This window comes from Ochotona curzoniae, unplaced genomic scaffold (assembly GCF_017591425.1).
Source record: "Ochotona curzoniae isolate NIBS_2020 unplaced genomic scaffold, NIBS_Ocur_1.0 contig_520, whole genome shotgun sequence".
NCBI lineage: Eukaryota > Metazoa > Chordata > Mammalia > Lagomorpha > Ochotonidae > Ochotona > Ochotona curzoniae.
The window spans coordinates 1,137,228-1,157,392 of record NW_024466457.1 but is presented as its reverse complement, the minus strand read 5'-3'; the positions used below and the strand labels follow the sequence as shown (position 1 = coordinate 1,157,392).

At 60.2% G+C, this 20,165-nt stretch overlaps 2 protein-coding genes across 4 annotated transcripts in view; both read left to right on the top strand.

Annotated features, from left to right (window-relative positions):
• Positions 1 to 11,716, top strand: part of CRHR1 (corticotropin releasing hormone receptor 1) — a 28,767-nt gene extending 17,051 nt beyond the window's left edge. The window contains exons 3-13 of one of the 3 annotated variants that reach the window (XM_040989178.1): positions 896 to 1,015; positions 2,968 to 3,053; positions 6,877 to 6,983; positions 7,612 to 7,732; positions 7,814 to 7,967; positions 8,607 to 8,667; positions 10,495 to 10,567; positions 10,809 to 10,894; positions 10,978 to 11,113; positions 11,215 to 11,256; positions 11,560 to 11,716. In XM_040989178.1, coding sequence (XP_040845112.1) covers positions 896 to 1,015; positions 2,968 to 3,053; positions 6,877 to 6,983; positions 7,612 to 7,732; positions 7,814 to 7,967; positions 8,607 to 8,667; positions 10,495 to 10,567; positions 10,809 to 10,894; positions 10,978 to 11,113; positions 11,215 to 11,256; positions 11,560 to 11,700 — 1,127 coding nt within the window. In that variant the 3' untranslated portion in view covers positions 11,701 to 11,716. Of the gene's footprint in view, positions 1 to 895; positions 1,016 to 2,967; positions 3,054 to 6,876; positions 6,984 to 7,611; positions 7,733 to 7,813; positions 7,968 to 8,606; positions 8,668 to 10,494; positions 10,568 to 10,808; positions 10,895 to 10,977; positions 11,114 to 11,214; positions 11,257 to 11,559 lie in introns of those variants that run through there. The other 2 variants (XM_040989179.1, XM_040989180.1) reach the window with 2 other exon arrangements.
• A 6,095-nt stretch (positions 11,717 to 17,811) lies between these two features.
• SPPL2C (signal peptide peptidase like 2C) lies at positions 17,812 to 19,881 on the top strand. Its single transcript, XM_040989176.1, has one exon. It carries the CDS (start codon positions 17,812 to 17,814, stop codon positions 19,879 to 19,881), a length of 2,070 nt encoding a protein of 689 aa, XP_040845110.1.
• Positions 19,882 to 20,165: the final 284 nt, after the last annotated feature.

The window sequence follows — 20,165 nt, the reverse complement described above, 5'->3', positions numbered from 1 at the left end:
AGGCTGCTGCTGGCAGAAGTGGAAGGGGGTCCCCGGGAGGCTCGTTACTCTCTTGCCATTCATTTTCCTCTTCAGAACTTGGCTCACCCCACTCGATTTGTCCGTTGAGCACCTGCTATGCAACAGCCCCTTCCCCCTGTAAGGCACAGGGGAAGTACAGAGGGGTCCACAGTCTGGTCTAGGAGTCAAGTTTACAGGTTTACAAGTGCAAGAGCTTGGAGGTAGATTCAAGAAGCGGTCTCCCCATCTCAGCGCAGCTGCCACCTGGCCAAGCTACAGCTCCTTCCAGGGCAGGGAGAGCGGGGCTGGTGGAACGAGCAGGGGCTTAGAGACCTGGGCTCCTTCTCCAGGTGTGCCGGCTCCTTGGAGGTGCTTTATCTGTCCTGGCTTGGAGCTGGGGACCCAAGGCCCACAGGAATGAATGTGTCCCAAACACCCGGGAGCCTGGTCGCCCACTGTAAATGGGATGGGTGAGGGGGGGTGATACCTGTCTTAAGAGTCTGTTATGGGGTCAGTTGTACTGGGTCCAGCAGAGACCAGGGGACTGGACCTGTTCCAGAATGTTCTGGGAGAGTTCCACAGTGCCAGTCTGCCACTGAGAGAGGCGTCTGGAGCATGCTTGGCCTACCTCCGTGTGCCATCCACAACCTCCAGCCTTCCTTGCCCCTCTTCTGTTCTGGAACCCACACTGGCTCCCTAGTGCCATAGCATTAAGTGCAGACTCCTGCCCCTGGTGCCTTCCCTGTGCTGAGATCCTTACTGCTATCCTGTCCCCAGTTGAGCCACGCGTGTTGACCACTGGGGCGGTGGGCAGGCCTTGGGATGGGGGTCCTTTGCCTACCTGGGGCCTTGGCTGGGGACCCTGCTCTGCCTCACCAATTGTCTCTGCCCCCAGGATTGCAGTGCAACGCATCTGTGGATCTCATTGGCACCTGCTGGCCCCGGAGCCCTGCAGGGCAGCTGGTGGTACGGCCCTGCCCTGCCTTTTTCTACGGGGTCCGCTACAACACCACAAGTAAGGGCAGGGTTGGGGGGCAGTTGGGGTGGGACGAGGTGGGAGATGACAGGAGCATTCCTGTGTGGGTGCAGCCCACACCTGCCCGGGACCAGCTCTGCATTCCACTGAGTGTGCTAGCTCCCACCACGTCCCTAGAAGACAGCGTCACCGTTATATAATTCTGGCTGAGGGAGCTGGCCAAGGTCACTGGTGGTGACTCTGGAATTTGCACTCAGGTCTGGCTGGCATCCCTGCAGCAGCCGGCAAGCCAGGTTGGTTTGTCTGAGCCTGCACAGCCCTGCGATGCAAAACAGGAGCTGTTGGAATAGCCCCAACCTCACAACTGAGACCCCCAAACTTAGAGAGGTTCCGGGACCAGCCCAGTCCCCCACCACCCCACCTAGTGGCTGGGGTTTTAGATCCAGGGGCTTGACTTGCAGCCCAGGGAAGGGGGCAGGACTGGCCAAGGGTCTGTTTTGATGCATGGTCCCCACGTCAACCTCTGCCCCTCCTGAGGCCTCAAACCCCATGGCCAGGCTTTGCAGTTCCCTGCCATGCCACCTGCCTCACTCAGGTTTCATTCACTCATCCCTGTTAGTGACTCAGGCCCTGGCTTACAGAAAGAGCGACAGCTGCAAGCGGGGGGCCCTCACCCATACAAGCAAGGGAGGAAGAGGCCCCCAGCCCTGTGCGGGCTGTGTGCGGTCCCTGAGGCTGGCCCTGGATCCCAGTGTCCCCTCCCATGCTGGGCAGGGTGTGTGTGTGGCAGGGGGAGTCCCTCCATGTGGGCTCTGCCTTCCAGGGATGGAGCGGGGAGCCCCTCGCTCACTGCTGTGAGACTCCTCCCTCCTCTGCTGCCACCCTTCTTCAAAGCAAGAGGAAGCTGTTCCAAAAATACCCCTTTTCCCGTGAGCCTCACTGGGCAGCTGAACACAAAGAGGTCCCTTCCTCCTGGCAGCTGCTCCTGCCAGCCTGGACACTTGCAGCCCCTTGGCCCCCCCATCACCAATGGGGGTAGCCCAGCCTTGGGGAGGATGGAGCTGGCAGAGAGGCAAACTGTGCATCAGAGAGACTGTGCCTCAGGATAAGCCAGGATTGGAACCCAGGTCCTGGTCCTGGCACTTCCTGGACCTGGCAGAACCCCAGGGGTCCTCTGGCCCTGTAGCTGCCTCTTCCCCTTCAGGGGCTGCACCCTGCTCTTACAGGTCGGCAACTTCACCACCTCTCGGCCAGCTGTGGCCCATGGGCTCAGTCCTGCCTGAGATCAGGCCACAGACAAGGCAGGGGCAGGTTGGGGGCAGATGGACATTAGCTTGGCCCCGTGTCCCCACTGGCCAGCTGCAGGCAGAGGCCCAGGAGCCTTAGGCTGGAGGCCAGGCCATGGGCCCTTTGGAGGTTTGGGGTGGGGAGAGGTGCAGGCCTAGATTCCTCCTACCCCCATGCAGCATCTCCCTCTGATCCTGGTGTCACCAGCTGGTGGTCCCTTGGGAACCAGGGCTGAACCCTATCCAAGGAAAGGTGGTGGCCAAGGTCACCTACACAGGTGCCTCTGGCTCCTCTTGTCCTCCAGCCAGCGTGGCCTGCAGTCGGAACCAGAATCTGCTGCCAGAAGCGTGTTTGGGGATGAAGCTCTTGGCGAAGGAGTCAGGCCGGCAGCAGGGGTCTGTAGCAATCTTAGTGTTAAGACTCCTTCTCAGCTCTCTGGAGATTCTAGAAGAATGCCTGCCATGTGACCTCTGCTTCATACAGGCTTGCCAAGAAACAGCCAGGGTCACCTGCCAGCTGTGGTGGGGGTATGGGTGCAGAGCTGTGGCCGTTGCAGCCCTATTGGGGCCAGCCAAGAGAAAGAGCAGGAAGATGGGGAGTGAGGCAGCCCCTTTCCCCAGCTTGGCTCCTGAGACCCAGGCCAGGCAGCCCTGAGATGGCACAGGCGAAGGGCTGCTGACTGCTCCCCTTTCTTCCCTTTGCAGACAATGGCTACCGGGAGTGCTTGGCCAATGGCAGCTGGGCCGCCCGCGTGAATTACTCGGCGTGCCAGGAGATTCTGAACGAGGAGGTGAAACTGAGCCCGCCAAGCTGCCCTGGGGGAGGTGTGGGTCAGGACCCCCCAGTGCAAACCTGCAGTGGGTGGAGGTGGAGCCGGAGCCCTTGATTGGCCTGAAAAGGGGTGTCCAGCACAGAGGCTGGGCAGGCTCTGGCCAGTCGGTCCCACAACCTCAGGTTATTGCACTGAGAAAGTGGCCCAGTCTGAGCTTGAAGGATGGGGTCCTTTTCACCTGAGCTGGTTAGCAGAGCAAACAGGTTCCCTTCACCAGAGGGATGGGGGCTTGCTGGCATCTCAGAGCCCAGAGGGTTGTTTGGCAGGAAACCCTGCTTCTCAGCGGGGGGGGGGGGGGGGGGCTCCTTCCTTGGCACACAGGAGAATGTAGAGGAAAGGAAATGAGCTGCTGTCCCCAGGGTGGGACACGGCTACAGCCACAAGTCCTGAGCCTGCATCTCACCTGCCTGGTGATTGGTAACCCTGATGGGTGCCCAGGATCACAGGCAGATGGACAGTGGCCTCTAGTTCAAGGCCAGGTCACACCCCTCTCCCCTACTCCAGAAAAGCAGGTGTCCATCCCCTCCTGTGACAATAGCTCACAGTTCTTCATGCCTCCCTCCCTGTACCCAGTCTCCTGGTCGTCAGAGCCAGCCACCGAGGGGTCCTCCTTTCTCCTGCTCTCGTCTAAGGCCTTCCCCACTAGAGGACTGACGGGGACTCTCATAGCCCCCAATTTCCCCCTTTGTGCCTTCCAAGGATTCAGGGACAGGGTCTGGACTTCTGGCCACCAGCAGAGCCAGGGCAAGCAGGGTTGGGGGTGTCGCTCTCATCCACCCATCTTGGGAGGTACAGTGAGAACAGCGGCGGCTTTGGGGACAGTCTGGGATTGGAGTCTGGCCCTGTGCTTTGGTGCCATGTGACCTTGAGTAGGTAACGGAACCTCCAGGTCCCTACAGTAGCTGTCAGGGATTCAGATCTGTGCCTCCCTGGTAGACAGGAGGGCAGCACGGAGGCCCATCTCCCGCCCGGCAGCGCTGGGACCCAGCCCCATCTGCCCACCTTCCCCCAGCAGCCCCCACTGGCCTGGTTGCCTAGCATACAGGGAAACTGACTCATTTCATTGAAAAGGTCATTCTTTCTGCCTGGCTGCCCGCCCCCTCCCAGAGCTGGGAATTATAGTTGACAAGTGCAGGTTTCTCAGCTCTGGGTCCAGGCTGAGTCCTAATTAAGCAGCAGTGCCCTGGGGGATCACAGAGCAAGGAGCCACACACATTTAGCCGTGAAATGGGACGTGTGAGGGCACCCAGAGGCCAGATGCCCACAGAGTCCTGCCCCCAGGGGACCATCACCTGGGGAGATTGATTCCCTTGTTGCCTGGTTTGGGAATGGCACCAAGACCTGGCACTGCCATGCAGTAACCTTCGTATCTTGCACACACATTGTCCGTGGTCACTTTAGTCCCCACCCACACCCTATTCCTGTCCCCCAGGCTCTGCTGAGCATCTGATCGGGCCTGGCACATCCTGGGTGGGCACACATTGTTGGGACATGAGAAGACTGGGGCTCCAGACTATTGCCGGGGGTTCAAGCCTGGAATGCAGAAACAGAAACAAGGTTGTTTGCCGCCCTACAGGACCCCATCCTGCTTACTTGCTTGCTTGTTTTTTTTTTTTTTTTTTAATTTTAAAGATTCACTTATTTGTTTGAAAGGCAGAATTACAGAGAGATTTTCCATCTGCTGGTTCACTCCCCAGATGGCTGCAAGGGCGGGAGCTGAGCCATCTGAAGCCAGGAGCCAGAAGCTTCCCCCAGATCTCCCACACAGATACAGGGTCCCAAACACTTGGGCCATCTTCTCTGCTTTCCCAGGCCATGAGCAGGGAGCTGGACGGAAAGTGGAGCAAGTGACAGCCTTTCCAGCTATGCCCTAACACCAGCCCCCGCAAAATCTACTTTTCTCAGAACCCAGGAGCTGCTCAGGGCCCATGTTGCTGGTTTAGGAGCCTCCACTTGGATCCCAATGTGGTGGGGGGCACCTCAGGAATCCTCTGGGGGTGAGCTGTGGTGGGGCTCCGACAGGGAAGGTCTCAGAGTCCCACTCCCAGTGTGGTACCAGCATAGGTTTGACATCACTGTCCCATGGGACAAGGTTCTGTCCTGCAGAGTGTGGCAAAACCAGTGGGGCAGGTGGTAAGATCCCCTTGTCCATGTTGGAATACCCAGCTTGGATCCCTGGCTCTGGCTACTGCGGAATCAAGGAATCAGGTTGTCATCCGTGTGGGTTTCCAGCTCCTGACTTCAGCTTGGCCCAGTCCTAGGCAATGCAGGCATTTAGGGTATGACCCACCAGATGAGAGAGTTCTGTCTTAATGCCTTCCAAATTAAAAAAAAAAAAAAAAACATGTATTTTGTGTATATGAAAATACACATTAAAATTAAACACACACATATATATAACTGGGCAGATATTAGTCTGAGTTTGAGTCTGTTGGGAGCAGAGCAGGGTGGCCCCAGCCCAGGCTGTGTTACCTCCCTCAGGTACCTGCTGGGTTTCGCTCTGCACATGGCACAGCCACAAAGTGCTGCCCAGGCCCTGGCTATTCATGTGTATTCCTCGGATGTCCCCACCAGCTCCACATGTGTTGGTGGCAGGGTGCTGGGCTTCCCCTGGAGGGTCCCTGGCTGCCCACGGGCTGTTCCTGGCTTGTCCTCAGCTCCAGCCACCCCTCTCCAAGACAGCCCAGGTGTCTCATCATCCTTGGGCGTCTCCCAGTGTCACTGACTGTTGTCTCTCAGGCTGTCCTTCGGTTGGGGCTGTTGTAACAACATCCTGCATGCTGAGTGACTCGGGACAATCAGAGATGTGCTGCTTCACAGCTCTGGGTTAGGAGGTGCCAGGTCAAGGGACTGGCATGTGGCAAGGGCCTCCTAGCTGCAGCATCTCACACAGGGCACAAGGAGAGAGAAGAGAGAGGAGCAGCTGAACACACCTCCCCATGGGCATCCACTCCCCTGATACCAGCATGGGTCCAGCCAGCAGTCCTAGCGGCCCCACCTGTCCATGCCTCCCAAGTTAGGGATAAGCTTTCCAACACACGGACTGGGTGACACTGCCAAGGCCTGGCCATGTCCCTTTCTGGGGGTGCCACCCCTGGCAGTCTCTTTGAGCTTTCAGCTGGTCAGGCAAGTAGGAGACAGATCTGGAACCAGCCCAGGCCCGGCAGCTTGGGGAACATTGGGGAATAGACTCTGCCCACTCTACCACTTTGCCCTGGTTCTGGAATGAGTTTGGACCTCAGTTTCCCCTTGCAGAAGATAGGAAGGGACGGGTCCCACCCCCGAGGAGCAGCTCAAATGTCTGTGGGTCTGAGGAGGGCAGGTGCTCTGGGATGCCTCTGTAGGTGATATCCACTCTGATGTCCCTGTCCCCACCCTGAGCCCGTGAAGTGGACGAGGACCCCCTCTCACCACCCATTGCCTTTACACCTTCCAGCTTCTAGAAAGGGGGTGGCGGCTTTGCTTTCGGGGGGCAGGTGTCTGCAGAGAGCTGGGGGTGAGATCTGTTGTCAGCCTTGGGGTCCCCTGTCCTGGACAGTGGGGGCTGCAGCAGGAGGACCCTGGGTGACTGGATACAGAGTGTGCGGAGGATGCAAGTCCCAGAGCCGCGGCCCCTTTCCCGTCCACTTACCAGCCCAGGGGGTGGACAAGATCCAGGGTCCAGGAATAGCTGGGGCAGTGCTGCCCCAGGCCCCTCGCCCTATTGGCTGCTCTGTCCCTGCCGCCCACCCCCACCCCGGTGCTGCATGGCTCCCCACTGCGCCCCTCTCTCCTGCCTCAGAAGAAGAGCAAGGTGCACTACCACGTGGCCGTCATCATCAACTACCTGGGCCACTGTGTCTCCCTGGCGGCCCTCCTGGTGGCCTTCGTCCTCTTTCTGCGGCTCAGGTGAGGTGGCCCTGGCTCATCCTCCTGCTGGCTGGGGTCTCTGAGTGGGCAAGTAGGAGGTGGGGCGGCTACAGGCTGCTGGAAAGGGGCCCTGTCCCAGGACAGGACGGTACCTGCCCCCACTGCCATGGCTGCTGTGGGGGAGGGGAGATTTCAGGAGGGACAAGCCCTAGGCTCACCTGTGTCACCCATACCTAGGCCGGGTGGGTAAGGGGAACCAAGCAGGTGGTACCCTGGAGGCTGGGCCCTCTTCAGCTTGAATGTGCCCAAGCCTCAGTCCTGCTGCCAAGGGTGTGGGTGACAGAGCCCGCCAGGAATGGGTGCAGCTGGGCACAGGCCTGGGAATCTGGGTGGTCAGGGGAAAGACTTCCTGAGAGAGGCCTGTGATTGTCACTCCTGGAGTGGCACAGAGCAGACACTGCTGGGACAGGCAACCCCTGTCCTGGGACATGTCAGGCTCCGCCTCCTGGAGCTTATGCCTGATCATAAGCGTGGCCAGAGGGAGCCTGGGGGTCACCTCCTTGTGGGATTAGGCCGGTCAACTCCCCAGGCCCAGAGCCTCACGCTCCCCAGCAGGCCCTGGGCTGGTGGCCAGGCCCTCATCCTCCCTCCCCTGATGCTGACCCAGGAGCATCCGGTGTCTGAGGAACATCATTCACTGGAACCTCATCTCGGCCTTCATCCTGCGCAACGCCACGTGGTTTGTGGTCCAGCTCACCATGAGCCCCGAAGCCCACCAGAGCAACGTAGTAAGTGCCAGTGTGGGGGTGAGGGGTTGCAGCCCAGGGCACTGCCCGCCCACCCCTTCCTCACCCCCTTGTCTGGGGCAGGGCTGGTGTAGGCTGGTGACAGCTGCCTACAACTACTTCCACGTGACCAACTTCTTCTGGATGTTCGGCGAGGGCTGCTACCTGCACACGGCCATCGTGCTCACCTACTCCACTGACCGCCTGCGCAAGTGGATGTTTGTCTGCATTGGCTGGGGTAAGCCTCCCCGGGGGCTGTGCCCTCTGCCCGGGGGCTGTGCCCTCTCCCCGGGGGCCGTGCCCTCTCCCCGGGGGCTGTGCCCTCTCCCCGGGGGCTGTGCCCTCTCCCTGGGGGCTGTGCCCTCTGCCCGGGGGCTGTGCCCTCTCCCCGGGGGCTGTGCCCTCTCCCCGGGGGCTGTGCCCTCTGCCCGGGGGCTGTGCCCTCTCCCGGGGGGCCGTACCCTCTGCCCGGGGGCCGTGCCCTCTGCCCAGGGGGCCGTGCCCTCTGCCCAGGGGGCTGTGCCCTCTCCCAGGGGGCTGTACCCTCTGCCCGGGGGCCGTGCCCTCTGCCCAGGGGGCTGTGCCCTCTCCCGGGGGGCTGTGCCCTCTCCCCGGGGGCTGTGCCCTCTGCCCAGGGGGCTGTGCCCTCTCCCCGGGGGCTGTGTCCTCTGCCCAGGGGGCTGTGCCCTCTCCCCGAGGGCTGTGCCCTCTGCCCAGGGGGCTGTGCCCTCTCCCCGGGGGCTGTGCCCTCTGCCCGGGGGCTGTGCCCTCTGCCCAGGGACAGCGGGCACATCTGGCTTCCCGCCCTCCTCCCTCCGCTCCCCCTGCTTCCCCCGGCCATGGAGGCTCTGTGATGACCCGGCCCCGTCTCTCCCAGGTGTTCCTTTCCCCATCATCGTGGCCTGGGCCATCGGGAAGCTGTACTATGACAATGAGAAGTAAGTTGCCGCTGACCCCTTTGCTGAGCCCTAGGCTCCACCCTACTCCCCAAGGGCGGGGGTAGGCGTAGTGTGATACTGCGGTGGCTTTCCCACCAGGACCCCGACACTTCTACAGCTACCAAGGCAGAGAGTGGGCGCTGGACTCGTTCTTAGGGTCCCTCCCAGGGCACTGCCAAGGCAGGGTCAGGTTGTAACATAACCAAGAAACTGCCACGCACCTCGGTTTCCATATCTGTAAAGTGGGCTTTCTAACCATAGAACCTACCTAAAAGGGTTGTTGTGGGTGACATTAATTAGTGAATATATGCAAAGCATTTAGAACAGTGCTCAGATGTGGCTATGCAAATGGTTCCTATTGCTATGAAGACCCTCTTTCCTGGAGTCCGGGGATTTGATAGAAAGAGACCCAGATGGCTCCAGAGGCCTCTCCCCGCTCGGCTGCCTGCAGTTCTGCACAGGGAAGACTCTGGGGTCCCCCTTGCCCCTGCAGCTGGACTCCAGACACACCGTCAGGTTGATAGAAGATCCACTGGGTGCAGTGGTGAAGGCAGCCCATACCAGAGTGCCTGCTTCCCATTGATGCACTCCCTGGGGTTGGGGGTGAGGGGCAGTTGGTGATGTGTTAAATGGTTGGGTCCCTATTATCCACATGGGAGACCAGGGTTGTGTTCCAGGCACCTGACTCCAGCTGTTGTGGGTATTTGGGGAGTGAACCACTGGGCAGGAGATCTCTGTCTATGCCTGGGCTCCACCCCCAGGGAGTTAGAGGCAATTGGTTGTGGGCCTGGGAGTGGGGCAATGAGGTTTTTGGGAAGCTGATTCTGGTACCCAGCCAAGACTGAGAACCACAGGGATAGGCAGCCAAGGCCGGCGAGCCGGCCGCGCAGGTGCCAGGATCTTTGCCAACGAAGCTGCCCCACTGTCCATGTGGCCTCCATCAGAGGCCCCTCCTCTGCTTCCGCAGGGATGCAGAGAGAATACAGCACCGCTCACCCGGGCTCCACACGGGGCCTGCAGAGTTACTCGTGAGATTGGTGAGGCGGACACCTGCTGGGACAGTCTCAGCTCTCCCTGTGCTGCACAGCTGGCAGGGCGGGGACTCAGCTGGGGTCCTAGAGCACAAACAGGAGGAAACAGCCTGGGGCCGCGGTACCAGTGCCTGCAGGTGTGTGGGTGTGTCTGCACTGTGGTCTGAGCAGCTCTGTAGCCCCACCTGGTGGCGGGATGCAGACACTGCAGCAGGAGGGATCTGCAGCGCATCAGCTCAAAGAGCAGACACCCCTGCCTATTGGCAACTGCGTGTGGCCCACCTGAGGCTTTTTGGAAGCTTGAATTTTGTGGTCAACTTGGAAGAATCCAAGAGCTTGCATGGAAAATAGTCTGTATTTCTGGCTTACGGAAGTATCATCGGCTCCCCAAGTGTGGATGTACAGGGATCCAGGACTTCTGTGGACCCGATCCCTGTCCCTCCCCAGGTCTCCCTGGACAGTGCAAAGCAGGTGGTGCCTATTGTTCAAAGACAGAGAGAGCTGATCCGTGGGCATCCCCTCCCAAGCAGCCCCTCTGCTCAGGGGGTGTGCTCAGCCACAGCCCCGGCCATCCAGTGGAGCTGAACAAGCTGGGGTAACGGTTAGGCCTCGCTTCCCTGCCACGGTGATGTTGCCCATTCTAACGGACGGGATCATGGAGGCTCTGCAGGGGCTCGGGAGGCTTGACCTGCTGCTGGGGTTGGAATGGGAGCACACGCATCCAAGCTTTTGGCCCCAGTCCTGCCACTCAAGTGGACTCAGGCAGTCCCTCCCCCATTCTTCTGCGGCCTTCCAGGTGCTGGTTTGGCAAAAGGCCTGGGGTGTACACCGACTATATCTATCAAGGCCCCATGATCTTGGTCCTGCTGGTAAGCACCTGGGGCAGGGGAGGGAGGGCAGGAGACAGAGCACAGCAGGGCGGGGTCATCACTGCTCCCCATGGCCAGAGGGGGGACCCTCCGTGCCTGCAGTTGGGGGATGTACCAGGAGGGGGTGTAAGTGCAAGCTCGCAGGGCGCCAAGGGCAGAGGGAGCAGGCTGAGAGAGCCTGGCCCTCCACACCTCCCTACACTTGCGCACAGCCCAGACCCACCATGCACTGCCATTGCAGATCAACTTCATCTTCCTCTTCAACATCGTCCGCATCCTCATGACCAAGCTCCGAGCATCCACTACATCTGAGACCATTCAGTACAGGTGACTGGCTCCCCCAGGTCCCCTGGCCCCCTCTCCTGCTGCCAACCGCGCTGTGACTGACCCCTCTCCGCTGCCCACCGCAGGAAGGCTGTGAAGGCCACGCTGGTGCTGCTCCCGCTGCTGGGCATCACCTACATGCTGTTCTTTGTGCACCCCGGTGAGGATGAGGTGTCCCGCGTCGTCTTCATCTACTTCAATTCCTTCCTGGAGTCCTTCCAGGTACCCAGCACCCTCTAACTCAGGGTGGCACCTGCAGCTGCCGGGGAGGGGGAGGGGCTGCCAGGAGCCTCTGACCAGCCTTGTCATCGCCCCCTCCCCAGGGCTTCTTCGTGTCTGTGTTCTACTGTTTCCTCAACAGCGAGGTAAGGCCCAGGGCTGGGGCTGCACTCCAGGTGCCTGCCACCTGTCCACTCCACTCCTGTAGTTGCTCTCAGAGGCGTGGGGACAGGGTGGAGTGGGGAGGGTGAAAAGCTAGGGCTTCGGCCTCATTCAGGAGCAGGGGACACATGCGGGTTGAGGTCCTTGGGTTAGAGAGATGCCCCCTTCCTCAGGACCCCAACAGATATGCAAATCAGCAATTGTGCCCCCTCCATGGACCCCCAGGGGAGGGAGGAGGGGGTCCTGGGCTCCAGGCTCAGGCGTCACGTCCTTTTCCACGCCCACAGGTCCGCTCTGCCATCCGGAAGAGGTGGCACCGGTGGCAGGACAAGCACTCGATCCGTGCCCGCGTGGCCCGCGCCATGTCCATCCCCACCTCCCCGACCCGCGTCAGCTTCCACAGCATCAAGCAGTCCACGGCGGTGTGAGCCACAGGGCCATAGATTGACCCTCACCTCCACCACGTCTGCGGCTGGGAAGACGGTGGTCCAGCCTGCCACCAGCAAGTCCCTACACCTCTGCCCCTAGAGTAGTGGCCCTGGCAGCCTGGAAGGGCCCAGGCCGACCTTTCTCTCAGCCAGCAGCTCTAGGCTCAGGAGTGGAAAATGACCTGGAAGACTGGGCTGAGCCCCAATCCTCCCTGGGGGTGGAGATGGGAACGGAGGCTGCAATGCTGCAGCCATGCTAGGACCCTATGGAGCTCCTCCTCCCATGGCACAGATTCGCTCCAGCCCGCTGGAGCCCCAGGCCCTCAGCAGCTGAGTGACAGCTTTTGCTGCCCCAGGGCATCATGGGAAACTCTCAGGACAGCATCCAGTGACCATGATGACCCACCAGCTGCGGGTCTTACGGATGCTTCTGGACACCACTGAGCGCCAAAGCTATGAGGACGGGAGCCCTCAGAGACATCATTAGGAATGGGATATGTGGTCAGGCCCCCCAGCTAGAGGTCACTGCCAGGCCACTCGGTCATCACCAACACCATCACTGACATCTGCCTTCCTCCAGAAATGCCCTGCCCTGCTGCCTGGGCCCCTAGAGTCCTTACTGCCCTGCAGGCCATGGTACTCTAGGTCCCTGTCACCTCCTGGCCTTGCTGGCTCCCCCTTGGTGAGAAGATGGGGGGTGCAGAATGATCTGTGAACTGAACAAGGGATGGCTCAGTGTCCCTGCCTGCCCATGGCCCTGGAGCAGGCGGGGGACTCTTTCACAACATGTGGAATGGCCCAGCCTCTGCCTACCCCTTGTGCGTCCAGGGCTGGGCAGCCCGAGCAGGTCTCTGGGCGGGGGGAGGGGCTGTGAGGGATGAAGATGTTGGCTCGGAGGGGACAGCTGTTGTAAATAATATTTATCTTCACAAGTAGTATCTGTGGGGGCCTGTATCTCCCCGGGGCTGTTGGGAGGGGCCTTGCCTACAGGCTCTCTGGACGCTAACCACTCACACCTGAGAGCAGGCACGTGGTGGGCATTCTGCCCGGGCCCTGTGAGAAGGGACAGTTCTTGGTAAGGAGGTCGCCCTGACTCAGCTGGGCATGGGAGGCCACCATGGGCGCAAGGGCAGCTGGAGCCAAGGAGGCAGTGGCAGCAGCCAGGGATGGGGTCCACACCCCAGGGCAGGAGCAGAGCTGAGAATGCAAAGTTAAGATCAGATGCTGTTGAGTCATTAACTTCCTGAGGGGCCTTGGAGGGAGTTTGGGGGAAGGAGAGAAGCCACTCTTCAGGGACCAGAAGTGACCCCCAAAGGTCAAGGACCCCCAGGAGACATCCTACCTGCCTCTGCCTTCGTCTGATGAAGCTGCCCGTGGACCAGGTCAGCAGGACTGTGAGGGGCTGCACTAGTCAGGGGCTGTGAGCGGCCAGGCTGGGCTGCAACCCCGCTTTGCTGTTTGTGCTCCAAGTGAGGGGAGGGACCAGCAGTCACCACGCTGAGACAAGGCTGGAAGTGGTAGCAAGCTGAGGGGTGCGACTGGGGATTGAGGGGTGTGGTGGGTGTTTAGGGGGCCCCTGGTAAGCAAAGGGACTAGGGGAACCTGGGACCCCTCCCAAGCAGAGCTTCTGAGGGCAGGGGGCTGCACAACTGGAGGATGACCCGAGCCCCAGAGATCGCTGGACACCTCAACCAGAAGGATTCTTCTCCACCTGGGCAGGCGATGCCTGAAGATGCCCCAGCCTGGACCTGTGTGCCCCCAGACCCAACCCAGGGTGCAGAACAAAGGACAACGATTCTATGGCTGAGTGGAACAGCACAGCCGCTGTCCCGGGCACCTATTTCCCTTTGAGGCCTCGTTAGTGACAAGGAGGGAGTCAGATCTATAGATCTATGGGAATAGAGGGGGGCAGTTTTGGAGCCCAACAGTCACACCTTCACTGTGAGCGCTTGTCCCTCATTGCAGCCCCAAGTCCTTCCTAATGTGCTTGGTCTGACGTCAGCAGACCCATGCCCACTGCGCAGCTGAGCCTACACTCCTGTAGCTCCAGATCCAGCGCCTCCCTCCCCACCCACCACCCAAAGGCTCCTGGACTCAGCAGAGGCCAGGGCCAGCTGTGGGGACAGGAGGGCGGTGAGGGTACCCCAGGTTTCTGGGTGACCTCAGGCCTGTGCCCAAGATGGAGGCACCGGCCAGAGTCTGCTGCTGAGCCCCACTGGGCGGAAGCGATGGGAGCTCTGAGTCCAGCACCTGCTCCCTCACATCCTCCACCCCCTTTCCCTAGCAGTGATACCTGAAAACAACCCGGCATGGGCCACCCCACACCCCCTCAGCAGGGGCAGGGCTGGGTGAGAGCTCAGGTGACCTCCCAACCTCTATGGCGTCTCCCCCAAGCCTTAACATTGAGGAGTTCTGGGCCATGCTGCCCTCTGCAGCCTACCACTTCCCATGTTCCCCATCTGCAGAGTAAATGCCCTTAGAAAGCTGCAGGGGTCTCATGTGACCCGCCCCTCATGACTTGACCCACCCCCAGCATCCTCAGCCTATGCCTGCCCACCTTGGAACATCACTCCTTCCTCCTCCAACCTGTGCCTACAGGCCCTGCTGGCAGTCCTGGCTGGAGAGTGGCCTGGGCCAAGCCTGTTCTTCCAAGTTCTCTGTGAGTTGGTGACACAGATGACATCATGGGAGATCCAGGCCACCCTCCGGAGACCCCTGGTGCCTGACCTCTCATTGGGCGGAGGCAGGGGCAAGAGGCCTCTTAGGGACCTCATATGAGAAGTGCAGTGGTGTCCAGCTGGGCCGGGTGGGCACATAGGGGGCAGCCTAGGGCTCCTGCTTCTTGGAGCATCCTTTCCAGAGTATGGGTGAGGTAGCAGGTGGCAATAATGCCACTGGAAGGACTGGAAGCGGTCCCCCTTTTATTTTTGTACTGTGATGAGATACACATGACACACTTATTCTGACCACATTCAAGCATCCAGTTCCACAGCATTAAATGTGCTCACATATGTAAGTGCATATGGATTTTTTCTGTGTCCGTAAGAGCCACCGGCAGCAATGTGATGCAGCTATCAGCTCGCTGCGTGAGGGGCCAGTGCAGTGTGGCAGGCAGTGGGTTAAGCCCCGCTTGAGATGCCAGCATCCCTTTTCACTGCACCAGGCTAAGGCCTGTTGGCTCTGCTGATCCAGCTCCCTCCTGGGACTCCGGGGAAAGCAGTGGAAGGTGGCCAAGGTGCTTGGGCCCCTGCACACACCCAAGAGACTCAGAAGGAATTCCTGCCTCCTGGCTGCACTCTGGCCCAGATCTGGCTGCTGGTGCCATTTGGAGAGTGAGTCAGCAGGCAGAAGATCTCTCTCAGTCTCTTCACCTTTCAAATAAAAAAAAAAAAATGTTTTTAAAGTTTCTGTTCATGCCCAGACTTCAGTTCTCTGGGACTCAGGGAGGAGTGGTGTGGTAGGGCCCCTGAGAACTGCTTGCTTACAGAGAAGCTGGTGAGCCAGTGCCACCCCACCACAGCTGCCCAGAGCAGGGGGTGTGTTTCCACTCACCTTCCCCATCACAGGAGGTCACCGCAGTCATGCCAGCAGGAGTATGGGATGGCCTCTAGAAGATTCAGGACTGCACAGCAATGGTGCCGGCTGGTTTGGGGGATTGGACCAGTGCAGATGTGGCTGCGTTCCGTGCCGAGGTGTCTCCTCCCTCAGCCACCCCTTGACCTGACCCTGGGAACCCTGGAGGGGGTGGGGCTTACAGCCTCTTCCCTGGACTCAGTCCTGGTACAAGACCCCGCCCCCTCGCTTCCCCCTGCTGCCATGGCACCTGTCAGTCACTCGCTCTCCTGACAGTTCTCTTGTCCCTGTAATCACTGTTTATAATGTAATTAAATGCTATATTGGTGGGTGAATCAGAAGTGTACAAACAAGGAGAGCGGATTCTCATGAAAGCTGAATGCTTCGAAGACACAATGTGAGTCACCAGAAATGAGCTGTCAGTTTAGGTGTGGGTGAGACAGATGCCGACAGTGGGGGTGGGGAGACTGCCAGCTCCGGTGGGTGGCTGGGTTCTGTCCACCCACCTCTTTGCAAGGTCCCCTCGGGTCACCTCTGCCTCCAAGTGCTGCAGAAGCAGCTGGAGTTGGCATCTCATTCGTCCATCTGTCCATGTGGGTTGCCTGACCAGGCAGCCCAGAGCTGCCAGGGGCAGAGGCCTAGCAGAAGAAGGGATGTCAGGAAAGACCAGGGGGCTGCCCGCTCGCTGGAGGCACACACAGCTCATACGTTCCAGGTTGAACTAGGTGGACATCCTATCCTTGGTACCTGTGAACGAGACCTTATGTCACACAGGGTCTGTGCACAGGCAATCAAGTCAAGATAAACCCATTCACGTAGCCTCCATGGCCAATGCCATGGTACAGTAAGGACAGCTGCCACCTGTAATGCTGGCATCTCATTGGATGTTGGTTGGAATCTGGGATGCTCCACTCCACAGCTAGTTCCCTGTTAATGTGCCTGGGAAAACAGCAGAGGATGGCTCAAGTGCTTGGACTCCTGCATCCACATGGGAGACCCAGATGAAGTTCCAGGCTCCTGGCTTCAGGCTGGTCCAGCCCTGGCCATTGTGGGTGCCTGGGGACTGAACAAGTGGATGGAATCACTGTCCCTCTTTCATGCTGGCTTTAAAATACTAGGAAAGAAAGGAGGGGGGCATGTTTTTCTGGAAGCAGTGTTGAAGCTGGGCAGGAGCTAAGGCCTGAGTGTCAGGAGCTGTGCCGTCGGGGGTCTCAGGGAGAGAGCTGAGGGCTTGGACCATTCTAGCAGGGAGGGATAGATGGGGGCACGAATCCAAGCTTAGGCTCTGCAGCGATGTCCTGGAGACTGGGCCAGGGCCCGAGGGAAAGGGTCCTGGCCTGAGACGATTGTCACAACATAAGAAGGGAGCTGAGTTTGGCCAGGGAGGTGGCAGGGGATAGTCCCAGGTTGGCAGTCATGGCATGAGAACAATGAAACCCAAATCTCCCCCCATCTGGTTGTAGGGCGCAGTAGCTGCCTCATACACCACCCACCTAGCCAAGCCCCTTCCCTAGCTCCCTGTGGGAAGGGAGCCTGCAGAGTCTGGGAGAGGGAACAGGCAGAGCTCCTGACTGCTGACCCAGCTCTCCCTGTTCTCATGTTCTCTCAAGGAGACATCCACCCAGTCAGCTGCAGGGGCAGGGCAGGGAGAGCAGCACAGGTGCCAGCTCAGAATGTTCTAGAGACATCAAGGTCCAGTGATCAGACTGCCACGAGTCCAGCCTGCCTGCATCTCCCAGCCTCAGTTGCACTTGTCTACAACATGGGAGCAAAGACACTGTCAGCCACTTCCTCTTGCATGAGAGCTTAGGCCAATCATCCTGGACGCTGGCTGCATGTGGACATCCAGGGACCGCTGCCCCGCACCCCGCTCTGCTCCCATTCTCCCTCCCTGGTCCTCAGGATGGTGTCTCACAGTGTCATCATAGTCACAGCTGGGTCACCGGCCCGTCCTTGTCATGACTTGGGAGGGAGGTTAGGGAGAGCAGACAAGGAGCCCCTGCACAGCTCCGCCGGGCCCCTGAGGGTTGTTCCCACTAGCAAGCCTGGCTTGCACGGCCATTCCACTGCCTGGCAGGGTGGGAGTGACTTGCACTGTGGAGCAGCTGGTGGTTCCAGCTCCCAGGGAGGGCCTCAGCAAGCACAAATGGCAGAGTAAGCACAATTCAAGTGCTTGAGCTCATTGAGCTCTGAGCATGGGGACTCAGGCTGCTGTGGTCCAGCATCCTGAGAGGAAAGAACTGCCCTGCGCCAGCCTGTAGGTCAAGAGCCCAGAGGGCCTGTGATGGGCATCATCCCGCCTGACGGCCCTGCCCCCTCAGAACGGGGCAGGGCCGTGCACAGAGCCAGTGAGCTCTCTGGCCAAGGCCAGGGTGGGGAACACAACCCTGACCCAGCTTTGTGACTTGGTAGGTGTGGCCCTGGTTTCCAGGAAGGTGGGGGGCTCTGTGACAAAGGGCCACACCCGAGCCTGGGGGAGCAGGTGAGCCTGTGGGCAGCAGCGGCACTGGGTACGACGCAGGGGGTATACTGAGGAGGATGGTGTGCCTGGCTCTTCTCCCCACGGGCTCACTCCTCCTCTTCCTCATCCTCAGCACCGTGGCCCGGGGGGAGTACGGCGTGGTGCATGTGGTGTCAGAGAACTGGAGCAAGGACTACTGCGTCCTGTTCAGCTCTGATTACATCACTCTCCCCCGGGACCTGCTCCATGCCCCGCTCCTGCCCCTGTACGATGCCACCACCACCCCCTGGTGCCCAGGTGAGGACACCTTCCACCGGGTCCTGCCTGGCTCACCACAGCCCCTGCGCCGGACCACCGCCATGGTCTTGAGGGGTAACTGCAGCTTCTATGCCAAGAGTTGGCTGGCGCAAGGCCAGGGTGCCCACGGGCTGCTCATCGTGAGCCGCGTTAGCGACCAGCAGTGTGCTGACACCACCCCGGCAGCCCAGGACACCAGCCGGCCCCTGCCAGGCCTCACCATCCCTGTGGCTGTGCTGCGCTACGCCGACATGCTTGACATCCTCCGCCACGCCCACGGCCATGGCGGGATCCACGTGGCCATGTATGCACCCCCAGAGCCCATCATCGACCTCAACATGGTGGTCATCTTCATCCTGGCCGTGGGCACCGTGGCCCTGGGTGGCTACTGGGCTGGCATGACTGAGGCCGACCAGCTCCTGCGACGCCGGGCCCGAGGGGGCGGGGGGTTTGGTGGACCCCATCAGCCACCAGCATCGGGGGTGCTGGCAGCAGCCCTGAGGGCCTGGGGGACCCAAGAGGAAGGGGACGAGGACGCACCGGTGGACTTCACACCGGTCATGACAGGTGCGGTGGTGGTCATGTCCTGCTCCATCATGTTGCTGCTCTACTTCTTCTATGACCGCTTCGTTTACGTTATGATCGGGATCTTCAGCCTGGGTGCTGCCACGGGCCTCTACAGCTGCCTGGAGCCTCTGGTACGCCGCCTGCCGCTGCAGCACGCCCGCTGGACCCTGCCAGGCCACCGGGCTGGCGTGCCGCTGCCCCTGCTGCTGCTGTTTGCACTCTGCACCTCCATCACCCTGCTCTGGGTGGCCTACCGCAACGAGGACCGCTGGGCGTGGCTGCTGCAGGACGCTCTGGGCGTGGCCTACTGCCTCTTGGTCCTGCGGCGCGTGCGGCTGCCCACACTCCGGAACTGCGCCTCCTTTCTGCTGGCCCTGCTGGCCTTCGATGTCTTCTTTGTGTTCATCACACCCCTCTTCACCAGGACTGGTGAGAGCATCATGGTGGAGGTGGCCTCAGGCCCCACGCACTCCTCCAGCCATGAGCGACTGCCCATGGTGCTCAAGGTGCCCCGACTGAGCTTCTCAGCCCTGACCTTGTGTGACCAGCCCTTCTCCATTCTCGGCTTCGGAGACATCGTTGTCCCTGGCTTCCTGGTCGCCTACTGTCATCGCTTCGACGTGCACATGCGTTCCGGCCAGCTCTACTTCATGGCCTGTATTGCCGCCTATGCCGTGGGACTGTTGACCACCTTCCTGGCCATGGTCCTCATGGGTGTGGGCCAGCCCGCCCTGCTCTACCTGGTGTCCAGTACTCTGCTCATCAGCCTGGCTGTGGCCACCTGCCGCCAGGAGTTCAGCCTCTTCTGGACTGGCCAGGGCAAAAGTGGGATGCCAGCCTGGCCCATGGCAGAGCCGGGTGGCTCGGAGCAGAAGCAGGAAGGCATCATGGGCATTCACACCTCTGGCGAGTGGGAAGGGGCCATTGACCAAGGGGCAGGGGACTTGGACGGTGAGATCTGGGAAGAGGCGTCCTGTGTTGTCCCTGTATCTGAGGATGAAGTCACCAGCACCAAGGGTCCCAGCGACACCTCTGAGGGTTGGAACGACGCCAACCTGGATCCTACTGAGCTGCCCCCCGCTGGCTCCCCCGCGGCCTCGGAGGGACTGATGCCACTGCTGCCCATGGCCGTATTCATTCCTCTGATGCCACTGAGGCCACCACCCTCAGAGCTGGGCCACACCCAGGCCCAGGCCCATGACGCTGGACTGTCCTGGACTGGGCTGCACCAGAGGAAAGGCTTGAGGGTCAAAAAGAGCAGGTCATCGCAGGCACCCTTGTGAGCCTGGGCAGAAAGACAGCGGGGCATTAAAGAGATTCCATGTGCAGCAGAGCCTCTTGGGTTGTTATGACGGCGGGACAGCACTGACCACAGCGCATCTGGGCAGGGACCCGCAGGTCTCAGTCTCACAGAGGAGGTACCCACAGCACCAAGGGACCATGTGACTTGTAGGGGTTCCCTCCCTGCAGGTTCTGTTTGCCTGCCTGCACGCCCCAGGCCAGAGTTTCACCTACTGGGGTAATCTTTTATTTGTTGACTTAGTGGTTTGATTTAAGAGTCATAGAA

Bases quoted from the DNA above. Each gene is read 5' to 3' on its own strand.
- SPPL2C (XM_040989176.1), top strand. From the start codon at position 17,812: ATGGTGTGCCTGGCTCTTCTCCCCACGGGCTCACTCCTCCTCTTCCTC.